We start from the raw sequence: 19062 nt of genomic DNA, 5'->3' as shown, positions 1-19062 counted from the left end.
CGCTGAATGAAGAATAATATATAGCATTTGACATATTTATTTGAACTTTAAAAATAGTATTTTCCTTCTTATTTCGTGTAGTTAGTTTATAATAATTGAGAAAATATATGTACCTGGCGAAATCATCGGTTAGTTGCTGATGAACACGTGGATCAGTTTCATCCTTAACGACATCGTTGGCGAACCACGAGGCAGTCGGCTTGGGAAAACCTATGTAAGGTACGTGAATAGAGAAATCTTCGCCGGCGCGAACGGTGATGTCGCGAACTCCACTCAGATCCATGACTGGTTTGTTGGGTTGTTCCTCGATGACAATGGGATTGCTAGGTCGACTCGGGTTACTGCTACCGACATCATTCACCGCGAACACTCTGAAGAGATACTCCTCGCCCTCCTTCAGCTTTGGCACAGTATACACATTGCTCGGTATAGGTGCGCCGTTCACATCTGACCAGTCAGCATCGTCCTTGGCTTTCTTCTGAATAATGTAGCCTCTGATTTTCGCGCCGCCGTCGCTTCGCGGTGGTCGCCAGCTCAAGGTCACTGAATCTTTGGTGATTCTATCTGCTTTAGGCGGCTCGGGTGCATCGGGACGCACTATAAAATTAACAATTGTTAAGTATTATAATAGGATATAGGTATTATAATATACTTACAGCGTTGGTATCCGGCTGTGATAGGTTCAGTGGGTTTGCTGGGTTTTCCAGATCCAGCTTCGTTGACAGCGATCACTCTGAATTCGTATCGCGAACCCTCGTGAAGATCTTGCACAGTAAATGTCGTGTTCGGCGTTGGATAGTTGTTGACCTTCAACCATTCACCGCCACGCTCACGTCTCTCCACATAATAACCTGAAGAAGATAATGCAAGTAATGTATAATGTAGTCATACATAATATGTAAATTAATTTTAATTATAATTTTGTTGAAGAACGAAAGAAAAATTCTTTTCATCAAAAATTATAACAATTGTAATAATATTTAATAAGATTATTGTATACATATATGTATTAAATATTATTACACATATAATTGTTAAATATTACTGTAATTTATTTCTGAATTTACCAGTAATAGGCTTTCCACCAGTATTGAGAGGTGGGTTCCACGTAAGACTACAGCTGTTAGGAGTGTAGCCAAGGATCTCAGGTTGACTCGGCGCATCTGGTGGATCGTAGGGACTTTTGGCGATCACGGGTTTACCCTCCAAGGGCTCCGACACTCCGTACATATTTTCGGCACGGACTCTAAAGACGTATTTCCTGCCTTCAATTAAGCCCTTCGCCGTGAAGCTCGTTCTGGGAACATATCCGGGTACTTGTCGCCAATTGTCAGATCCGTAGTCTGACACTTCGACGATGTAGTTTGTGATGTCGGAGCCACCGTTGTCCACCGGTGGATTCCAGGATAACCCGACAGATTCCTGTGTTGTGCCGGTATATTGCAGAGGACCTTGAGGTGGTCCAGGCTTGTCCACGACTATCACCTCGATGTCCGCGGAATCCTTTCCGTGCTCGTTTGATGCGGTCACGGTATACATGCCGCTATCATCTCGCACGGATTTCTCGATCAACAATTGCGTTCGATCGCTCTTCGTTTCGGTCTGATAATAAAAATACGAACATTGTTATAATAATTAAAATAAATTATTTGAAATAGAAAGAAGAAAATTTGAAAATTTGAATCTGTTAAAAAATACAAAAAAGTATCATAAGATAAAATAAAATTTTTAATATAGATTGCATAAGAACATTTCATAAAAAATATATCTCTTTCATAATTCATTATAATTATGTATGCAGTGAAAATATTTATAATTATTCAATTATATAAATAGAGAATTAATTATGTGTAATAAAAATATTTATAATGATTTAAATAAATAAATTCAATAAGTATAGATATTTTCAATACATAAATATAGCAAAAGATGATTTTACATACCGACAAACGAAGAGTCTCCGTAAGTTTTTTTCCATCTTTGGTCCATTCAATCTTTGGCGTAGGTGCACCGGACAACGGTATATTGACGTTGATCGGTTCTCCAGCACGGACTTTGATTTTGCGGCCGATCAGAGCATCCAGATGAAGCTTCGGCTTCTCTTTCATGGGTTTGGCCGTGAATACGGACGAAGTTTCGCTTGGTTTTCCAGCACCAGCGGCGTTTATAGCTGACACACGATATTCGTATTGATGACCCTCGGTCACGTGGTCATCGTAGTATTCAGGATACCTAACGGGTTCTTTATTTTGTTTTATCCAACGACCGGTAGCGCGATCGCGACGTTCCACGTCATAACCGATGATCTTGGAGCCGCCGTTGCTGATGGGCGGAGTCCATTTAATCTTAATATGATCCTTGTCGGCGTCGACGCATTCCGGCTTGCCAGGTTGTCCGGGAGCCACTGGAAATCGAATATAAAAATGTATAATCATAAAACAAAGAAATTTTTAAAAATTAACATTTTATCAAATCTGCAATAGTAATAAATTTAGTTAGTATAATTATTTCAAAAACATTAAAACAATTTAGAAACAATTTCAAATATTTAAAATCCTTTTTTGGAGTTTAAAAAATGCAAAATTTTATCAATTATTTTGTAATTATTCTAAAGTTATTTTTATTATTAAATGTACACTATTTTGATTAAATTACTTAATTGTAATTCTGAAAAATAGTTGACATGTCATTTAAAGTATACTCACCGAATTGATTCTTGGCAACAACGGATCGGTCGGTGGTTAGTGGTTCAGAGCGACCCTGTAAATTTTCTGCGCACACGCGGAACTCATACGTAGTTCCCTCGAGCAATCTTGGCACAGTTGCATGATTAAATTTGGGATTAACATGTGTAACTGCTGGTACCCAGCCACCACCATGCGTAAGATCGCGTTTTTCAATGATGTATCCACTGTAAAGATAAAATGCATATATATCAAAAATTATTTTACAATTTTAATAATCATTCAATATGTTTGACATAAAAATCTTTATATTAATCTTATTTTATTAATGTAATATATTATTTTTATATAAAATTATAATTTAAAATAAAATTATTATATAACTAAAATATTTTATAAATAATTAAAATAATTTATATTACTTGTCTAATTTGTCAAAATATAGAATGACAAAGAAAGTATCAACAAATTTAGAAATATATAAAGAATTTTTATGGGGAAATAAAAATGTAAACTAGATATAAAGGTATACCACGAATAAAACAATCAGAAATTTATTTTATAAATGTGAAAATTTACTTACGTAAGCTCGCTGCCGCCATTATCCTTAGGTGGCTTCCATGAAAGCGTGACAGACTGACTGGTGATCTCTTCGTATTGTAAAGGACCTTCCGGTGGTCCAGGTTTGTCTAAGACGGTCATTTGGAAACTGCCCTCATCTATACCGCTGCTGTTCTTTAGCAACAAGTGATACAATCCCGAATCCGATCTCTTGGCGTTGACGATGTGTACAATCGTATGGTAGCCGATCGACGTAATCGTCGTCCTGTCGTTGGAAGTCAATTCGTTGCTTCCTACGCTCCACGTCACCTCCGGCGTCGGTTCGCCGACAAAATCGATGTCGACGTGGAAAATCAATCCAGCTTTGATACGAACATCTTGCAAGGGAGTCTTGATTTTTGGAGCCACTAAAAATAAAAAAAGTTAATTATTTTTTCAACGCAAACAAAACATGAATTAAAAAACATTTAAAGCTTTACACACTTTACGAAATGCATAGTGATTTATATAAAATAATATAGAATGTATAAAATAATATACTGTAATATATGATATAATAAAATAATTAGTATAAAGGTCCTTATAAAGCTTTATTAAAAAATTTGAATTTTTTAATGTCTTTTATTGTAGTTTTCAATTGATATCAATATCACTTTTTCTAATTTATTTTTCTATAAAAATAAAACTTACAGAAACGTGGCTTGGCAGTGACGAGATCACTGGGTTCTGACGGTTCAGATTGACCGGCGGCGTTGACAGCGATTATACGGAACTCGTACTCTTGACCTTCCGTCAGATCCGGAACTGTCGTACTGGTTTGACCTGCCGGCACGTGTACCGCATTCACCCAGTAAGGACTGCCCTTCTCCTTCTTCTGGACGATATAACCTGAAATCGGCGATCCGCCATCGTTCTTCGGCGCTGGCCATTGCAGATCCACATGGTCCTTGTCCCAGTCTGTGATCTGTGGTTTGCCAGGGGCGTCTGGTTCATCTGTAAGTCGCAGAAAATGGATGTATTACTTGAATGTTTATTAAAATAATAAATTATATGTATCATTATCGTATTTTATATTTATGTATAACAATAAGTTTATATCGATTAAATTCTTCCATTTTTTTATTTAATTTTTCACTTTTATTTAGATATGCTTATAAAGCTACTCACCAAACTCGTTCTTCGCGATAATGCTCTTCGTGGTCTCGAGCGGATCGGATTCACCGATGTTATTAACAGCCTTGACGCGGAATAGGTATTCCTTTCGATGGGTCAGACGACTGACCTCGTGGCTCAGCACCATACTCATGCCAGCATCGGACCAAGTTCCACGGGATAGATCCATTTTTTCGATGACGTAATGTAGAATAGGACTGCCGCCATCGTCGAGAGGATGTCCCCAGGCCAAGTGACAACCTTCTTTAGTAACGTTGCTAACATCCAGCGGTTTCTCTGGTGGCGCCGGTCTGTCGAGGACAGTGACTCTTGCGCTGGCACTGAAAAGTTAATGTCATCATTTGATTTCTTGTTTAATTAATAATTACCCAAAATATAATTAAATTATTATTAATGTAAGATATAATAGTATAATAAACAATTATTGAAATTTAGAACAAAATCAAATTGTTGTTACAATTTTAATTATTAAGTTTTTTATATTTTTTTATCATATATATATTTTTTTCTTTAAAGATTTTAATAAAAATTTTTAAATGCAGATTAATTTAGTCAAAATTTTATCGAAATTTGAAGAATGTATATAATCATATATTTTAAACAAATTGATATTAAAATTTCTTTTTATAATATTATGTATTACCTGAAACTGCCATGTTCATTTTCCAAAGTCAAAGTGTAACGTCCAGTATCCCCACGAACGGAGAACGGAATTTCAAAGGAAGTTTCGGTGTTGGTAGTAAATATTTCGTGACGAGCATCAGCCACGATCTGAACTCCGTCGCGATTCCAACTTGCCTTTGGTTTAGGCGATGCTACGATGGGAATGTTGTAGCTGATCTTCTGACCGGCACGCACCACCAAATCATTCAGTAGATGAGTATCGAATGAAGGAGCGACTGTAAATTACAAATAATTATGAATAAGAGACCAACAGAGAAAAAAATAATATTATTTTAAGAAATGTATTATTAAAAAAAGTTCAAATTTCTTTTTTTCAGAGAAAGAATTTATTTTTTTGCACAATAAGAAAAGAGAGAGTATTTTTATATAATAATTTTTTTTTTAAATAACTGATTTAATTTTGCTGATTATGTTAATTTCTCGATTAAAAATCAAACTTACTGAAACGCGGTTTAGCGACGATCGGTCCCGACGCGTCAGACGGCTCACCAGGTCCACCCTTGTTGACGGCGATGACTCTGAATTCGTATTCCTGACCCTCGGTCAGATCCGGTACTCTAGCGCTAGTCTTATCCCCAGGCACTTCGACCGCCTTCTCCCACTGTCCATAACGAGGTCGTTTCTCGATGATATAGCCGGTTATAGGCGATCCGCCGTCCTTCTTAGGCGGCGTCCATTCAAGATCTACGTGATCTTTATCCCAATCAGTGGCAACTGGTGCTCCAGGCTTGTCTGGTTTAGCGAATGGATCTTTAGCGGTAATGGTATCTAGTCCGACCAAAGGTTGAGACTCGCCCTGCTTGTTGACCGCGCGTACGCGGAATTGATAATCATGACCCTCGATCAAGTGACCCACCTGCGCCGAGGTGGTACTAGCCTCTGCCACTGGCACCCAGCGCATATTCTCCGTGTCCATCTTCTCGACCTGGTAGTATTGGATCTCAGAGCCGCCATCATCCTTGGGCGGCCGCCACCTCAGGGTGCAGCCGCTTCGCGTAACATTGTCGATCTTCAACGGACCTTCAGGCGGCGAAGGCACGTCCAGCACGTTCACCGTCAACGTAGCGGAATCTTTGCCGTTCACATTTCTGGCTACCAGCGTATAGACGCCCGAATCGGAACGTTTTGCTTCTATTATGCGTACTTTAGTATTATAGTCCTCGTTCGTGATCTTGATGCGATCGCTTGCCATTACAATAGTATCTTTCAGTGACCATTCTTTAATTGGTGGCGGCTCGCCGATCACCGGCACGTCGAAGTCGAAGAAGCCGCCGGCGCGCACCTTTACGTCCAGCATGTACTTCCTGTCAATCTTCGGTGGAACTAAAGACAAAATATAAAATATACCATTAAAAATATCAGATTTATAATTTTTTTAAATTTCTTCATATTCAATTGTTTGCAAAAATGCTTACGGTTCTTAGGTCGCGCCAGATGGGACTTGGATGCCTCCGATGGTTCGCCGGGACCAGCCTTGTTGACGGCTCTCACGCGGAATTCGTATTGCGTTCCCTCGACGAGGTCGTTGACTTTGCCACGATTTGTGTCACCATCGACTTCCGCACACTTCTCCCAAGTTGGACTGTATTTGTCACGTTTTTCTATGATGTAGCCAGTGATTGGTGATCCACCGTCTTCGTCAGGACGTTTCCATTGAAGCTCGACAAAATCTCTGTCGTAATCGGTCACCTCGGGCGTACCCGGTTTTCCTGGCTCGTCTGCAAAAGAGATATAGTAATACGATAAAAAATATTAATAAACAATATTAATAATTACTAATGAAAAATATTAAATGTAAAAACGAATTATTGAAAATATATATAAATTTAAAAAATTTTTGTTTATAAAAAATATTTATTATTAAAATTAAAGATACTTATTAAAAATAATATTTTTAATGATATTAAAAAAAAAATAAAATACATAAAATTATTACTTTTTGTTAAAACTATTTTTCTTACCGAAGGGATTCTTCGCCTCGATGCTCTGCATAGCAGTAAGTGGCTCAGACTTGCCCTGTTTATTGACAGCTCTCACTCTGAACTTGTACTTGTGCCCTGGCGTCAGGCCCTCCACTTGTAGATTCGTTTCCGGTCCGTCAGTTTCCCCGGCTGGTACCCAACGTCCCGTAGCTTCATCCATCTTCTCCACAACGTATTTCTCGACCGGCTGTCCACCATCATCCTCCGGTGGCTTCCACGAAAGTTTACAACCCTCGGCATGCACATCGGACGTACGTAGCGGACCCTGAGGCGGACTTGGTTTGTCCAGCACGGTAACCTTGACGAAAGCCTCGTCTCGGCCGTTAATGTTTTCCGCGATGACGGTGTATTTGCCGGATTCCGCCCGCGTAGCCATTCGCACACTCATACTGGTATTGTAGTCCACATGTTTCACTTTGACACGATCAGTCGGCCGGACTTCCTTACCGTTCAGCATCCATTTGGTCGTTGGCGGCGGCTCACCCGTCACCTTACAATCGAAGCTGAAGTTCTGGCCGGCCTTGATTCTCACCTCAATCAGATTAGTGCGGTCAATCTTAGGCGCCAGGTTACGCGGTTTCGCAATGATAGTCGGAGTGGCGTCTGACGGTTCGCCCGGGCCAGCCTTGTTTACTGCTCGTACGCGGAATTCGTACGGTTGGCCCTCAATAAGATCAGGTACGGTGGCGGAAGTCTCGTCCGCAGGCACCTCCAGCGCCTTCTCCCATTCGCCATACTTGTCCTTCTTCTCGATTACGTAACCAGTGATCGGCGAACCGCCATCATTCTCTGGTGGAGTCCATTTAAGATCAACGTGGTCCTTGTCCCAGTCAGTGGCTTGAAGATCACCCGGTTTGCCAGGCTCGTCTGCGATTAGATACAAAAGATCAATTTAATATATTCCTATAGATTTTTTCAAAGTGGAAAATATTCCTGTAATTTGCATTTGTAATAGCAATGTTTGTTATGTTTTGCGTTTAATTGTTCGATTTAGAGAATGATATTTGATTAATATACCGAATGGATTCTTGGCTACTATTGCTTGCTCCGCTTCCAAAGGCTTTGACTCGCCCTCAGCATTGACCGCAGCTACTCGGAAGAGGTACTCCTTGCCAGGTGTTAGACCTGTCACCTCGAGATCTATAAAAAATAATTTAACATTTAATATTTATGTATTGTAAATACGCAATCATTATATATATATATATTAATAGATCAAATTATGTACATTTCAAGATATCAAATTTATAAACAAAAGATATGAATGCAAAAACGGCGCAACAAAAATATGAATAATTTATTATTTTTAAGCGAATACTTAAAAAGAATAGTTTAAATATAATCGAACAAATTCATTTAATTTCAATGCACAATATTTGTATGTGACATATACTAAACATTTAAATATAAATATTTATATAAATATTTAATATTATAACTTATAATATTATATAATTTGTATTGAATTTAATAATTATAATGCATTATAATCTATTAAAAAAATGAAAAATATAAGTGATATTTTTATTACATAATTTTTTTATGAATTTGAATTATTTTAGACAATTTTACTATAAATAAAATATTGAATAAATAATAATAGAAGAATTGATTACTACTTAAACAAAAGATTTAATAATATCAAATATTTAACTATGATTTATGACTACGCATTTGTTTCTTTTATCCAAATAGAGGAGAATTTACTGCAATCTAATAATTACTTACTTGGTTCAGTCGAACGACCACAAGGTACCCAACAACCAGTCTCTGGATCCATCTTGTCCACCTGATAGTATTCAATAGGCGTGCCACCGTCGTCCTTAGGTCTCTTCCACTTCAACTTACATCCCTCTTTATGCACGTCTGACACCTGGAGCGGACCTTCGGGTGGTGTTGGCTTATCAGTCACTATCACTTGTACCGTTACCGAATCCTTGCCTGACGAATTACTGGCCGTGACGGTGTAATCGCCACTGTCGTCCCGCGACACCGGACGTATGCTGAACTTGGTATTGTAGTCACTGTTGTCGATTTGCACTTTGCGATCGGAATGAAGCGGTATCGCGCCGTAACGCCACTCGATATGAGGCGGCGGCTCGCCGATCACGTTAGCATCGAACTTCAGCATCGAGCCAGCGGAAAGAGTAACGTCCCTCAAATTGCGCCTGTCGATCTTCGGGGCCACTGCGATGAATGATTGGAGAATCAATAATTAGATGCCAATTACAGATTTGGACAAGCATGCGTTTCAGCGACATTATTTTTGGAACGTGCGTACATTCCGTAACAACGATGCAAGGATGCTGTCTACAGATCGATCATTTACGTAATTAATATTTTAAATATGTGGGTCGATTATTAAGATAGTATTTGTCATAATAATTACATAATATAAAATTAAGATTGCGTAATTATATAATTAAATAAAGTTATATATTATAAAAATATAAAAAATAGTATTTTATATATAAGAAAGTATTCAAAGTTATAATTGGCAAAAAAAATAATAATCATCTCTTATTTAATTAGTAACTATCAGTTTTAATTAATTTCTATTTAATTTCTATTATTTTATTGAATTTAAAAAAAAAAGATTACCTCATTGAAATCAAACGTAAAAATTGAATTAAATGTAAGCTATATTTGCAAATACTTACAGAAACGTGGTTTAGCCGTAAACGTCTTGCTAGCTTCACCAGGCTCCGATTGGCCAGCTTTATTCACAGCAATAACGCGGAATTGATAATCATTTCCTTCTATCAGACCGTGCACCAGAGCTTTGGTGACTGGTGTTTCGGTTTCCAAAGCTTTCTCCCACATTGTGCTGTATTTGTCTTTCTTCTCGATGATGTAACCCGTAATAGGTGATCCGCCGTCGCTAACTGGCTCTTTCCAAGCAAGTTCGACTTGACTAGCCGTCCAATCAATTGGTTCTGGTGCTCCAGGTGCAGCCGGAACGGCTACAAAGAATAATTACAGATAAATTTAACTGTTATTTTAGATAAGTGATAATAAAGATGCAATAATAACTATCTTTTCATAATCTAAATTTTATGAAAAACAGAATTAAAAATTGAAATCTTGAAAAAGAAATATATTAAAAAGTATAATTAATTTTTAAGTTAATTATAAATCTCAGAAAGAATTATTTATCAGGAAATATTAAATATTATTTGTTGTCTTTTCAGAAGATTATGAAAAAACTTTCACTTACTGAATGGATCTTTAGCTATGATGGAGCTGAAAGTTTCTAGCGGTTCGGATTCTCCTTCCTTATTGAGTGCTTTGACTCGGAATTTGTATTCGTGTCCGGGAGTAAGTCCTTCGACTTTCATCTCGGGTCCGGTAGTTTTCCCGACCGGTAGCCAGACTCCGGTTTCTGGATCAAACTTCTCCACAAGGTAACCTTCGATCGGTTCGCCACCATCATCCTTGGGTTTCTTCCATTTAAGTGTGCATCCTTCTTTGTGTACATCGGATACCTCCAATGGTCCTTCCGGTTTGCCAGGTTTGGCTGATAAAAATAATTACAATTTAATTTAAGTTATTAATATATAAATAATAAATTATATATATTAAATATATTTAATTATAAATTATTTTATAAAACATTTTTATATTAAAAGTATCTGTAATATGTATTTACTATATAAAATAGATTGTAAGATAAAATTTCTTTATGATAAAATGATAATTATTTGTTCAATAATACAACAAATAAAAAATCTTATAAAATATAACATACGAGCTTTTCAGAAACGAAACTGATTAATTTTACTTTTTGCAAATTTATTAATTTATTCGAGCATTAATTATGTGTTCTGATTTTAAAATTGAGAAGCTTATGAAAAATAGAATTGATTAGTTTAACTTCTGAAAAGCTTATATAAGAAAACTACTCACAAATAACGGTAACTTCGACTTCGGCGGTGTCAGATCCGTGTTGATTGATTGCTGTAATCTTGTAAGTGCCACTATCCTTGCGCTCAGGCTTATCATTGAAGAATTTACTGTTATAGGGTACGTTCTGTATCCTGCGGTGTGTGGTCTGCTGAATGCTCTTGTTGTTGATTACCCACGTGACGTCTGGTGGCGGCTCGCCAATGATCTTAACGTCAAAGTGAAATGATTCGTTCTCGCGCACTGTTATGTCGCGCAGGTTTCGTCTATCAATCTTCGGCGCGACTGTAGAGTGAAATCAAGAAAGATAATTAAAATTAAAAATAATAAATTTATTCCTCATGTCTATTAATATATTTTAAAACAAATTTTGTATCTTAAAACATTTTGCTAAAAATAATGAGTTAAAATAAGTCATTTTATTAAAAATGATAAAAAATTGATAATACTTTTAATAATACTACTAAATTGATTGTACTTTTAAAACTTTTTATTTTTAGATTTTTAAAAATTAAAAAATATAAAATATGTGTATAAATAAAATGTGTAAAAATATAAAACTCAGCAAAAATTATATTAATAATATGTATATAAAATATATAAAATTAAGACTTAATGTATATAATTAAATATAATAAAATATATATATATATACATATATATATATATATATATATATATATATATAATTAAATATGTAAATAAAAGACTTACGTCTTCGACTCTTGGCAGTGACTGGTTTACTGGCATCGGACGGTTCACCGGGTCCTGCGGCATTAATGGCCTTGACTCTGAATTCATACTCGACTCCCTCATCGAGATTATCGACACGACCCTTGCAATCCGGTCCGGTCTCGCACGCCTTGATCCATTTAGGCGCGCCTTTTTCTCGCTTCTCAATCACGTATCCGGTGATTGGAGATCCGCCGTCTTTCAACGGCGGAGTCCATCGCAGGTCCACGTGATCCTTGTCCCAGTCGGTCGCTTCTGGACGTCCTGGTGCGCCAGGTTCATCTGCAAAAATAAAATTAATATTATTTGTTTGATAGACGTAACATTTCGAAAATTATAAAAGAATAATTGTATATTTAGAATTTTTCCTGATTAATAAAAGTTTCTTAATTTTTTTATATTCTAAAATGTTAAATGAATAAAAATAATAAAATTAAAATTCTACTTATATACATTATTATATGTATTGAGTGAAATTTTAATAAAATAAGTTTAAAAATTGAAAGTTACATAATAGAATAAATTTTAATATATTATCAGGAAACTTTGAGGAAAGAGTTGAACTTTACCGAATGGATTCTTAGCGATGATTCCATACTCTGTCTCCAATGGTTCAGATTCGCCTTCTGCGTTCACAGCCGCGACTCGGAATTTGTACTCCTGTCCGGGCACTAAATTCTCCACCACCATGTTAGGTTCCTTGGTTCGTGCAACTGGTATCCATCTGCCAGTCTCTGTATCCATTTTCTCGACCACATAATGATCCAAAGGCGCTCCGCCGTCATCCGCGGGCGGATTCCACTTCAGGGTGCAACCTTCTTTATGCACGTCAGATACTTTAAGCGGTCCTTCGGGCTTACTTGGCTTGTCTAACACAAGAATTTCGATGGACGCCTCGTCTTTGCCGGAGCTGTTCTCCGCTTTTAAGGTCAATGTGCCGCAGTGCGCTCTAGTCGCTGATGAGATCACGAACTTGGTTTTGTAATCCTCCATCTCGATGGTTAGAACGTTGCCAGACTCTTGTTTGGCCTTGTTCAGGAACCAAGTCTTACTTGGCGGTGGTTCGCCCGTGACTTTAACATCCAATCGAATAATATTGCCGGCCTTGATCGTGATATCTTTCAGGTTGGTGCGATCAATCTTGGGCGAAGCGTAACGATCCTTGGCGGTCAAGGTATCGCTGGGCTCACTGGGCTTGCTCTGGCCGCCCTTGTTCACGGCTTTAACCCGGAATTGATACTTCTGACCTTCTATAAGATCTGGCACTTTGGCTTCGGTCTTGTTGCCTGGAACTTCCACAGCCTTCTGCCACTTGCCATATTGGTCTTTCTTCTCTATGATGTATTTTTCTATAGGAGCGCCGCCATCTTTCTTCGGTGCCTTCCATTTTAAGTCTGCGTGATTCTTCGACCAATCTTTTAATTCGGGTTTACTAGGCGCATCAGGCTCGGCTGTAATAAAAAAATTTTAAATAAGATAATAATATAATATATATACATATTTAAATATATAAAATGTATAGGAAATTTTTTTTATAATTTGTATATTTTTATAGAAGAATATAAATCCTATAAAATAAAACATATTTTTCTAAAGGAAAGGAAAATGTTTGAAATTTTTAAAATAATTTGATTTTAATTTTATGAATTATTATAAAATTAAAATTAATAACGAAAAAAGAATTAAAGAAATGAACAATTGTGAATATAAAAACTGAGAATGAATAAGCCGAATTACTCACAGTAAGGATTCTTCGCGGTCGTTGGTATGGATGTTTCCAGAGGTTCGGATTCGCCTTCCGAATTAACAGCTTTGACACGGAATTGATAATCCTTGCCCTCGTTCAAACCGGAAACATCCGCCTCCGGTGTTTTGCTGGTACCGCATGGTACCCAACGTCCTGTATCTACATCCATCCTCTCAATGACATAATGGTCCACCGGCTCGCCACCATCATCATCGGGCTTGTTCCACTTCAGCTTACAACCTTCAGCTGTGACGTCGGATACTTCCAGCGGTCCCTTTGGTTTGCTGGGTTTGCTCAGCACCTGGTAATCATCACAAAACGATCAATTACATTAGTTATTTAAATAAATAATTAATGTTTAAAGCGCAATTTCTTATAGAATTTAATTCATCTAAATAAAATTTGTTAAACAATTATTCCGCGAACAAACCTGAAGCTCGACGTCAACTTGATCGGTGCCGCTGTCGTTCTTAGCGATGACAGTGTAAGTACCGGTGTCCGAACGTTGAAGCTTATTAAGGATGAACATAGTATGATAATCTTCATTTTCGATCTTGAGCCGATCCATGCTCTTCAATATCGTGTCTTTAAGCTTCCATGTAACAACTGGAGGTGGTTCGCCCTTGATGTCGGCCTCGAGCCGCAACATTTGACCGATTCGCATGACTTTCTTCTGAAGATTCTTGCGATCGATGTGCGGTGCCACTGTAAACAGGAACATGCAGTGATATATTATTATGATAACCGATTAGAATTAAAAATATAGAAATAGAATTAATATATTATATATAATTAAATTATTAATATATACAATTAAATAAATTTATGCAAGATATGTATTGTCTATTTACAGAATCGGGGCTTGGCGACGACGCTCTTTGAAGTGTCGCTAGGCTCGCCAGGTCCAGCCCTATTGACCGCGACAATCCTAAACTCATACTCGTGACCCTCCTGGATACCATCAGTCACTTTAGCGGCCGTACGATCTCCCGGAACCTTGGCGACATCCACCCATTGTCTACCTTCTTTGTCTCGCATCTGTACAATATACTTCTCGATCGGCGCACCCCCGTCATCCTTGGGTGGAGTCCACTCGAGATCGACAAAGTCTTTGTCCCAGTTCCTAAGTTCCGGTCTACCAGGCTTGCCTGGTTCGTCTGAAATCAGGAAAGTAACGCATAAAACATCAAATATTCAAATATTCTAATTTTTAATTTTATTCCAAATTAAATAATTCAATTAGTAGATTTCGAATTGAATATTTTGTATACGCGTACCAAATGGATTCTTGGCTATGATAGACTTGTCTGTTTCCAGATCATCGGATTCTCCTTCTCGGTTGACAGCTTTCACGCGGAATTTATAAGGCTTGCCCTCTTGCAATCCGGTAATGTTAGCTTCTGGCTCAGTGCTACGGCCGCAGGGTATCCATTGCCCCGTGAGAGGATCTAGCTTCTCGATCTCGTAATACTCGACCGGTGAACCGCCATCGTCTTCCGGTTTATCCCACTTAAGTTTGCAGCCATGCTTATTTATATCGCTCACTTCCAATGGACCCTGAATTATAAAAAGAAGTATTAATTAGAAGATAATATATTATTTGTTTTTTAACTAAATAGATAATTAATTAATTATATTATAATTTTAAACACCTTTTTTATTTTTTTAGATAATTTAATTTAATTTTTTATTTAATTAAAATATCTTTATTTATTTAATTTTTATATATTTGACTTCGTTGAAATTATTTTATAAATATACGCATAAACATGCACACATTATAATTACATTTATTTATTATGAGTTAAAGTAGATTACCTTTGGTTTGCTAGGCTTGCCGAGGACGGTAATTTCTACCTCGGCAGTATCTTCGCCGACCTCGTTCTTAGCCTTGATCACATATTTGCCCGTGTGCGCGCGTTTAGTTTTCAGGATAAAGAATTTAGTGTTATAGTCAATATTGTCAATTCGTATCGTATCATCTGAGACGAGTTCTTTTTCCTTGAAAGTCCAAGTCACTTTTGGTGGTGGTTCACCAATTATATTCACATCTAGAGTTAAGGTAAGACCGACTTTCACTGTTAAAGCTTGCAGATTCGTACGATCAATGTATGGTTTCACTGCAAAGTGAAATTAAATTAAATTAAAGAATGCTCATTTGTTTATGTAAAATTTTTATACATACACACACATATATATATATATATATATATATATATATATATATATATTCTTTTTCTATATGTGATATACATACATTATAGCCTTAAAAAATAATGTAAGATTTTACTTACGCCAACGAGCTTTAGCAGTATGTGGATTCGTGGCTTCGCTAGGTTCACCAGGACCAGCCTTGTTGACAGCACGTACCCTGAATTGATATTGGTTACCCTCTTCCAATCGTGGAACTGTGCCAGTACATATGGGCCCTTCCACTTCAGCGGCCTTGACAAAGCTAGTACCGAACTTATCCTTCATTTCGATGATATAGCCGGTAATTGGCGCACCACCATCTCTTATTGGTGGCTCCCACTTGAGTTTCACCATATTTTCCGACCAATCAATGATCTCTGGGAGTCCAGGCGCGGCCGGAGCATCTGAAATATTTCAAAAAGCATAAGTTTATACATATTTGAACAAAATTAAAGATATTTAATGTATATACTATAATTTAAAGAAAAAATAATATCATCTTTTTAACTGATATTTTTACTATAATAATCGTTGTGATAAAAAAATTGAATAAGAACTTATCTATTAAAGAAAAAGAGAAATAAATCTAAAAGAGAATAATATCTCGAGAAAGAAAAAGAGAAATAAATAAAAAAGAGAATAATATCTATAAGTAATATATTATATAGAAAAAACAATTAGTATTTATAAATTGTACTACTAGTAAAACTATACTATATATTATAATTTAGGTATTATATATATAGTATTATATATATAGTATTATATATATAAATTATAGTATCTAAAATTATTTAACTTAAAATAGAATTATATGTGTGTATAAAAATAAATATGAATGTTATAATCGAGATTATAATACTATACCATATGGATTCTTGGCTATGATGGGGACATCGGATTGCAGAGGTTCCGATTCACCTTCTTCGTTCACAGCCTTCACACGGAATTCATATTTGTGGCCGGGTTCCAAGCCGGTAACTGCATGCTCGGTTTTTTCAGGGTCCACAACACCAGCCGGTACCCATCGACCTGTCGTCACGTCCATTTTTTCTATTACATAACTGGATAAAGGAAGACCACCGTCGTCTTTCGGCTTGTTCCATTTCAATTTGCAACCCTCCTTGTGCACGTCTGTTACTTCTAGTGGTCCCTCTGGCTTTCCAGGTTTATCTGTTAAAATCAATTAAAATCACATAATAAATTATATGCATTTATAAATTATATAAATTATTTAAATTATATAAATTTATATTTTTGTTTAGTTAAAAAATATAAAAAAGAAAATATATTTATATATTATATATTTTTTATTTCAGTATTAAATGAATAAAAAATCTTTTAGAATATCTTTCAGATATTTGAATTAAAAAGAAATATAAATACAAAAATTATTTAAGTTTATTTACCGAGAATATTAATCTCCACGTCGGCTTCATCTTGTCCGGAATCGTTTACAGCTTTAATGGTGTATTTGCCAGTTAATCTGCGACTTGTGTTTGTCAATTGAATCTTAGTGAGATAGTCTTCGTTATCGATTTTGACGTTGGCTCCTGTTTGAAGTGGCGTACCAGCAAAACTCCATGTAACTGTTGGAGGAGGTTCACCTTCCACATCAACTTCCAATTTCACTAATTGACCTGCCCTGACTTTGATAGTCTGCAGCTTGTCACGATTGATATGCGGTTTCACTATAAGAGAGAAATATAACATTGTTATGTAAATTATTTTCTTATAATTGTTGTGAATATCTTTTTTATTTATTAATATTTCTTATTTGGTAAAAAATTAATTTATAGTGAAAAAGATAAATTAAATTTTGACACCAAATTTTAATAAAGTTATAATTTAATTTCTTTCAATTTATAATTATTAAATATGGAACACTTTTATTGTATATAATAAACTAGAAATTGTAGGTTTTTTTAATTAACGATTTTTTAATTAACCAGTTAAATTACTTACAGAATCGTGCCTTAGCAATGTGTGGTTTGGTTGGATCGCTAGGCTCTGATGGTCCAGCTTTGTTAACAGCGCGAACACGGAATTGATAAGTGGAACCTTTCTTCAAACCAGTAACGCGACCTTTAGGCTGTGGTGAATCCGTAACGAGAGCTTCTTCCCACTGCGAAGAGGGTTTCTCCTTTTTCTCAATGATGTAACCGGTGATCGGTGCACCGCCAGTACTTTTCGGAGGTTCCCATTTGAGATCAACGCGATCAACATCCCAATCCTCGAATTCTGGTGTTCCAGGTTTGCTTGTGACATCTGTCAAAAGAAAATTATATTCAATGTAACTGTAAGCAATATCGAATTAATTAATTTTGCAAAATTTTAGATTATGAAAAAATAAATCATATATTTAATAAATTATTTATTTTATATAAAAATTATTCTGAATAGCACTTTGTTAAAAGCATAGATTTTTTAAGAAAAGAAACTTAATTTTAGATAAGACATACCTTAAAAATATGAAAATTGTATTTCTTTCAATTTAATTTATATTATTATTTATTTATAAATTTGTTTAATATTTTATTTATATATTTCATATTTTATTCTTGATTAATTTTTAATTCAATTAATCTATTCTATTCAAAAATTTTTCATTGATTTGATACAATATTAAAAATTTACCGAAAGGATTCTTCGCAAGCGTGGAGCCGTCTGTCACGAGCGGCTCCGATTCTCCTTCTTCATTCAGAGCCTTTACTCTGAACTCGTACTCATGCCCTTCTTGAAGACCCTTTATGTCCATTTCGGTATCCGCAGTACGACCGACAGGTATCCATCTGCCAGTCGATTTGTCCAATTTTTCCACTTGATAGCCAGTAACCGGCTTGCCGCCATCGTCCTCTGGCTTGTCCCATTTGAGTTTGCAACTGTTCTTTGTAACGTCCGACACTTTGAGCGGTCCTTTTGGTTTTCCGGGAGCAGCTATGTATAAAGGAAAAAAATGACTTGAATAATTTTCATAAAAAAAAGATTTTTCAAAATAATTTATTAAACTAACTTTTAAACAAAGAGATATTTTTTTGTATAAATTACTCACATAATATCGTTATTTCGACTTCTGCTTCGTCTTCGCCATGAGGATTGACAGCCTTGATCTTCCATAGACCGGTATTCTTCCGCACGCTATCGGAGATGGTGAGCTTCGTGTTGTAATCAACGTTGATTATTTCAATGTTCTCGGCAGATTTCACCTCGTTGCCGGCTTGATACCACTTGATCTCTGGCGGCGGTTCGCCACGCACGTCCACGTCGTATTTGACGGGTTTGCCAGCTCGCACGACAATCGGTTTCAAGTTCGTTCTGTCGATCCTCGGCTTCACTAAAGCGAGCAAAATTGTATGACATTATTTCATAGCATCGTATATTAGAATAAAAGAAATGTAATATT

At 36.3% G+C, this 19062-nt stretch overlaps 1 protein-coding gene across 50 annotated transcripts in view; it reads right to left on the bottom strand.

Moving 5' to 3' along the window:
* Positions 1 to 19062, bottom strand: part of LOC105259192 (twitchin) — a 93785-nt gene that overhangs the window by 13706 nt on the left and 61017 nt on the right. For all 50 annotated transcript variants that reach the window (XM_025413379.1, XM_025413386.1, XM_025413381.1 and 47 more), the window contains 30 exons: positions 18712 to 18993; positions 18297 to 18596; positions 17625 to 17927; positions 17069 to 17350; positions 16527 to 16832; positions 15761 to 16063; positions 15285 to 15586; positions 14744 to 15023; positions 14318 to 14623; positions 13897 to 14171; positions 13461 to 13767; positions 12289 to 13170; positions 11702 to 12001; positions 10991 to 11272; positions 10302 to 10601; positions 9745 to 10047; positions 8813 to 9271; positions 8102 to 8224; positions 7064 to 7951; positions 6518 to 6820; positions 5544 to 6425; positions 5062 to 5317; positions 4413 to 4738; positions 3936 to 4238; positions 3268 to 3652; positions 2706 to 2911; positions 1944 to 2404; positions 1068 to 1602; positions 657 to 851; positions 114 to 597 (listed from right to left, as the gene is read on the bottom strand). In XM_025413379.1, the coding sequence (XP_025269164.1) occupies positions 114 to 597; positions 657 to 851; positions 1068 to 1602; positions 1944 to 2404; positions 2706 to 2911; positions 3268 to 3652; positions 3936 to 4238; positions 4413 to 4738; positions 5062 to 5317; positions 5544 to 6425; positions 6518 to 6820; positions 7064 to 7951; positions 8102 to 8224; positions 8813 to 9271; positions 9745 to 10047; positions 10302 to 10601; positions 10991 to 11272; positions 11702 to 12001; positions 12289 to 13170; positions 13461 to 13767; positions 13897 to 14171; positions 14318 to 14623; positions 14744 to 15023; positions 15285 to 15586; positions 15761 to 16063; positions 16527 to 16832; positions 17069 to 17350; positions 17625 to 17927; positions 18297 to 18596; positions 18712 to 18993 (11119 nt within the window). The remainder of the gene's footprint in view (positions 1 to 113; positions 598 to 656; positions 852 to 1067; positions 1603 to 1943; positions 2405 to 2705; positions 2912 to 3267; positions 3653 to 3935; positions 4239 to 4412; positions 4739 to 5061; positions 5318 to 5543; positions 6426 to 6517; positions 6821 to 7063; positions 7952 to 8101; positions 8225 to 8812; positions 9272 to 9744; positions 10048 to 10301; positions 10602 to 10990; positions 11273 to 11701; positions 12002 to 12288; positions 13171 to 13460; positions 13768 to 13896; positions 14172 to 14317; positions 14624 to 14743; positions 15024 to 15284; positions 15587 to 15760; positions 16064 to 16526; positions 16833 to 17068; positions 17351 to 17624; positions 17928 to 18296; positions 18597 to 18711; positions 18994 to 19062) is intronic.

This window comes from Camponotus floridanus, unplaced genomic scaffold (genome assembly GCF_003227725.1).
Source record: "Camponotus floridanus strain SB8 unplaced genomic scaffold, Cflo_v7.5 scaffold66, whole genome shotgun sequence".
Classification (NCBI taxonomy): Eukaryota; Metazoa; Arthropoda; class Insecta; order Hymenoptera; family Formicidae; genus Camponotus; species Camponotus floridanus.
Note: the sequence above shows the minus strand (reverse complement) of the source record. Positions and strands in the feature narration are given on the sequence as shown.